Genomic DNA, 5,213 nt, shown 5'->3' with positions numbered 1-5,213 from the left:
TTTGAGAAAAATATTGTTATTTCATTGAAACGGTACGGCTGATAAGTTCAAGCGAACAGGGCCCCAGACGACTACCGCGCAACGGCACAAGTGCAACCTCCTCTCACCCTATTTTTTTGCGACGAAAAAAGAATTGTATTAGGTAATAGCTGGGTACGTGAATACGTTACAAGCACTCTGGATTACACAAATATCCAGAAACTAATTTTCATCTAAATTATACCCACGCTGTGAATAGCACTAGATCTCAAAACCAAACATGTATGACGCTTTGCAGTATGGATGACCGCACAGACAAACACTAGGCAAAAGGCCTAAGAACATATGCCCAACGAACGGCGGCCAACATTCATGTAGGCGAAGTTGAGAAACTTCTTCTTTTCTGATGTATTCACCGAAGAATGAGTAAGACGGATCTGAACCTTATTCTCCCTAGTCCTTCATCGTGGCCAGATCTAACCACGATAAAACAGAGAAGAAACCGGAGAAAATTATTCCATGGCGACGACACCATCTCCGCCTTGATATCGCCGTCCGAAAATAAAAGTCTTCATGTCGTCGTACCGGTAAGGATGTTGACACCGTAGTAGTCGCCCTCATCTTCAACAGAACCGTCATGGAGAAAACGATTCTACCCTTACCCTCTCGCCGTCGTCGGAGAGAAGAAGATAAATCACCAAAACCAAAAAACTTGGCACGGAGACCCTAACCTTGAGGACTCGGTCTATTCCACCTCGGGCTTCCGGCGATATGCCGGAGGGGGACATCAATGAAATCGATCGCTGGTCCGTTTCATTCCATTATTCATTTACACATTCACTGAACTATGAGATTCATCTGCTTCTGTCCCCTACTTCCAATCCATAGCCTAACATAGCCTGACTATCGGAGGAATGGGAAAGGCGGAATGATGCCCCGCGACGCGAACTTTCCCTTCCCAAGCCTGAATGGAGGCAAGCGCCAGCCACGTGTAATCCTCTTCCTCCACAGATTTTAGACAAATGATTTGCGAATGCCCCATTAAGAATAACCTAAAATAGTAATGAGGGTGAAGCAGAATTCGCCCTGTTCGTTTGGGCTGGTTTGACTTGTAAGCCATGGCTGAAAGTACTATTGACTGGTTTGGTGGGAGAGAAAAATATTGTTCATTGCCTAATAAACCATGTCTTATAAGCCAGATACGAGCAAGCGAACAGGCTGATTATCTGTGATTTACAGTTAAAAACTCCACTAGAGAGAAGTCAAATGGACAGATGGTGCTTGTTAGATGAACAGAGTCAGCTATATTTCACTATCTCTGCAGCAAGGCTTTGAAGAATCTTATACACATTATTCAGATTTCTGCAACATACAACGAACAGAGGCTGGCGCTTACTTGCCCAAAAGTTATGGTAAGAGTGGAAACAAGAAAAAGATCATGTACAGGTAAAACGTCAATATCTCCTTTTCCCTGGTAAATGCAGGTTTCAACACCATCCTGAACAGACGAACCGCATCCACTTCGGCAAAAAGCCAAGGGAACTCAGAAAGGGTCAGTGGAACTTGTGGTACTTGGCAAAATGGCTGGCAACCCACGGCGCGAGCTGAGTGTTCTCGGGTTCCCTTTTGTTCTTGTTGTAGTAGTCTGACCACAATGCTGGATATATTTCTGGGTTGAAACCGTCACGGTATACACAAAATGGCAGCCAGCCTTCACCGTTCATCCGACGCTTTCTTTCTCGAGGGTATGCCAGAGGGGCTTGCACATACCTGCATTGGAGGAATTTTATATCGTTAGAGTTAGAATAATCATCATGCATCTTGATCTCAGAAATGGCCAGACCACCAGATCAGTACCTGATCTCATCAACCACAGAATCCCAACAGAAATGAGTGTGCCCAAAAACATGGCAAGCTGCTCCGTCTTTTCTGTTGCTGTGTATATCTCTCAGCCTCCTCTCCAAAAAATCAGAGCCAATGACCTTAGGAAGGTATGGGTAATAAAGCATACGTTTCTCCGGACACAACTCTTGCCTGCAGTATCGTATAGAAGACATTAGTTTTGGGCTTGATGTTTCATGAATGTATACTAAGACATCCTAAACGTTGAATGGCAATTTCAAAACACTGAAAACATAAATACAGCAGGGGCAAGACTATCCAGTTAGGTAAAGGATAGCCTCCATCACAGATTCACAATTGCTGGTATATCTGCAATTTCATGTAATTAGACAGCCAGTATGAAAACTACTGTTTTCCACCATGTGGTTTGCAATTGAAATGCTACACACACAACCACATAAAATGTCTTCCTTTGGGGTGAAAAAAGAGGCAAACGTGAAGTCCTAGTGCAGATACTGAGATACAAATGTTGCTTCCAAGTTGGCACCTTGATTGATAAGATGGTTTCTCTTTGAGGCATTTTCATCATAAAAATGCAACAAGAAATGAAACACACTGACCAATAATAATTAATATAAATGTTTTAGGATGCTGACAAAGCAAGAAAGAGATGCAACAGACAAACTGAGATGCTAGGAGGAATGGAAGCAGCAAAAAAGGTATTTATTGGGTGGCTATCACTAATTGCATTTCAACAAGTAATTCAGTCAAGCATACCCAAAACCGAAGGTCAAACAAATATCAAACAGAAGCTCAGAAAAATGGAAGGTTTAGGTAGCAGGAGCACAATGCACCTTGGTACGAAGTGTGAAAATGTTAATATTTGTTTGCTGCTACTTTTCACTTCTTCAATAGCATCATGATTCTTGTCATTCAGCTTGTCAAAGTAAAGAGCAAGAGCCTCGTCATCATTTGTCAGGTCTGAAGGCCATTGGCAAGCATGGAAGTCTTTACAAGCCTGATTATACAAAACCGTAAACCTATAAGTTCAAAGATATCATGAGGAATCGTGCAATTTTCTACATAAGAAAACAAGAAAGAGCGCATGATTGTTTTTGCTTGTCCACACCAGTAAATATTTGTGCCTATGGCTTGTATGCATGCTACATTTCTCATTGAACATTATAGTTTGGATAGCTAGTTTGTTAGTTTGGTGCTCATGGTTTAAATAGCTGATATTGAGATATCTAATTCTGCAGAATAAATCAAGCAAACCCCTTGAGGATATGGAATATATAATTCAAGATATCTTAAACTGCACTAAGTAACAGTACTTGGTAACTAATGGTGTTCTGCAAATGAGTATGTATTGGGGGAAAGACCAACCTACCATCTCTAGCGAAGGGACACGCACACTGTTAACATCCTTCTCCTTGTCAAAGCTCTGGAGGACAATTAAGCAAGATGAGAAAGCGGGGTAATTCTAGTAAAGTAGTGCATTATAATTTGGACAAAATATTAAATGTTAATGAAGCAAGAAAAATAAACAACCTTGTGATACCATGAGAACAATGGTATGATTCCCAAGTCACCTATTGTTCTTGGGCCTGTATCCACACCCAGTTCACTACACGCATCAAGCAATGCAGTCAGTTTCTCCAGCGAATCCATCTGGAAGGAATAATTTGAGTAACTGAGAGAGCCTCACCAATGATTTATATTAGCAAATAAGGTTAATGCTGTATTGATATCGTGAAAAAGGAAAAGCTGAATGATGTAGTCAAAGAAGAATGTGATGTACTGTCACTTAAGCTATCCTTTATCTAACAATACAACCCCACATTTCATTTTTCATTGAGCCAACACTTTGCAGCATGTGTGGAACCAAAGCAGCTAATAATTTGCATAAGTTACTAAAAGGAACTAAGCGGCAACAACTAATCTAAGCGCTATGGTAACCCTTCTGTCAAGAAACAAGTAGAATATTACCAGCACAAAACAACATTTACAACTGAAATGCAGTTCAGATAGACGGGACTGCTACAAACCAATGAGCAAAATGAAAACCTCATTGGTAAACTCTGCACTGCAGTGCGTCTAAAATTAGGCCTCCTAAATAAAACAGGGAGACAGACTATGCAGGCAAGCGTTGCAATATACCATTGGATAAAAAAATTAAGTGGAATTACTGGGTTAGCTCAAACCATCAGAGTGGACTAACAAAACAGCATAATATGCCGTAATAGGTACGCCAAGGCATTTCGTCAAACACCTGGCTTGCAGCACAAGGAAGAAATGCATCGACTAACGGAAGTGATGCAAAGGAAATGGACTCACGTAGCGTCCGCCCTCGCGGCGCAGCCAGAGATCGTGGTTCCCTGGCACGTAGAAGACGGCGGCGAATCGCTCCCTGAGCACCTCCATGGTGCGCGCGAAGTTGTCCCTGGTCTCGGCCACGTCGCCGGCCACGACGAGCGCGTCGACGCCTTGCCCCTTGCCGGCCCCGACCTCGGCGGGGAGGCGGCGCACCCAGTCCATGTTCTCCGGGTAGTCCGTGTGCAGGTCGGAGACGACGAAGACCCGCGTGGTGGCCGCCGCGGGCACGGCCGCCTGCGGCGCGGGCGCCGCGGCGGCGCAGCAGCGGACGGACGCGGCGCGCGGCGGGCGCGGGCGGAGGCACCCCGGCACCCGGCGCCGCCTCCGCCTCCGGTACTGGTGCGGCGAGGACGACGGCGGCGCGGCGGCGGCATCGAGCAGGTGGTGGTGGTGGTGGTAGGCGGCGGCGGCGGCGGCGCGGGATGTGGTGGTCGTGGAGGAGGAGGAGGGGGAGGCGACGGCGGGCAGATGCGGCGTCATGCCGGGGGAGGGGAAAGTAGCTGCTGCCGCTCGCTCGTTCGGTCGGTCTCTCTCGCGGAGCTGGGTAGGTCGCTGCCGCAAAATCTGAAAAATCTTCTCCCCTTTCCCCTGCCTCGTTCGTTCGTCTCCTTCCTTTTACGACGAGGGGCTGTTTGGTGATTTGCGAGGGGAAGGGGCGGCCGGGCGGTGGTGGTGGTGGGGGCGTCCCTCAAGCTCGGCGCGCGGATATATACGGCATCCGCCGCGGCGAGTCCGTCCTAAACCTCGCCGGTGAGTTGGTGGGCGACGACGTGGCAGCGGCGCTGGGGGATGGATGGGAACGGGTGGGTGGGGGGGCGAGACAGCGGGGTGGATAGTAATCGTAATCTCGGTCATTAGGGGCGTGTGATGGTTATCGCTGCGCGGGTTAATCATTGCCGCCGCGCGCGGGCGCGGTGCGACCGCTGACAAGGCATCATTAATCGTCGTGTTCGCTTAGTTTATATACTGTATTTTTTCAACAAAACAGTATTTTTTTACGACCATTCAACCGACCG

At 46.7% G+C, this 5,213-nt stretch overlaps 1 protein-coding gene across 2 annotated transcripts; it reads right to left on the bottom strand.

Moving 5' to 3' along the window:
- Positions 1–1,202: 1,202 nt before the first annotated feature.
- Positions 1,203–4,995, bottom strand: LOC136530462 (uncharacterized). 2 transcript variants are annotated; one of them, XM_066523195.1, is made up of 6 exons: positions 4,159–4,995; positions 3,373–3,448; positions 3,212–3,265; positions 2,676–2,839; positions 1,837–2,013; positions 1,203–1,749 (listed from the first exon to the last, which is right to left on the bottom strand). In XM_066523195.1, the coding sequence occupies exons 1-6, from the start codon at positions 4,569–4,571 to the stop codon at positions 1,533–1,535; spliced, it is 1,101 nt and encodes a 366-aa protein (XP_066379292.1). In that variant the 5' UTR covers positions 4,572–4,995; the 3' UTR covers positions 1,203–1,532. The 2 variants fall into 2 exon arrangements, with proteins under 2 accessions (XP_066379292.1, XP_066379291.1); XM_066523194.1 differs by having other exon boundaries at positions 1,204–1,749; positions 3,373–3,492.
- Positions 4,996–5,213: the final 218 nt, after the last annotated feature.

The sequence above is a fragment of the Miscanthus floridulus genome, unplaced genomic scaffold (assembly GCF_019320115.1).
Source record: "Miscanthus floridulus cultivar M001 unplaced genomic scaffold, ASM1932011v1 fs_13_1_2, whole genome shotgun sequence".
Classification (NCBI taxonomy): domain Eukaryota; kingdom Viridiplantae; phylum Streptophyta; class Magnoliopsida; order Poales; family Poaceae; genus Miscanthus; species Miscanthus floridulus.
This window is presented reverse-complemented; position numbering and strand designations above follow the sequence as displayed.

Bases quoted from the DNA above. Each gene is read 5' to 3' on its own strand.
- LOC136530462 (XM_066523194.1), bottom strand. From the start codon at position 4,677: ATGACGCCGCATCTGCCCGCCGTCGCCTCCCCCTCCTCCTCCTCCACG. The intron at 2,014-2,675 runs GTGCATTGTGCT...ACGATACTGCAG, and splicing joins TTTTCACACTTCGTACCAAG to GCAAGAGTTGTGTCCGGAGA. The intron at 1,750-1,836 runs GTACTGATCTGG...CCTCCAATGCAG, and splicing joins TCTGTGGTTGATGAGATCAG to GTATGTGCAAGCCCCTCTGG.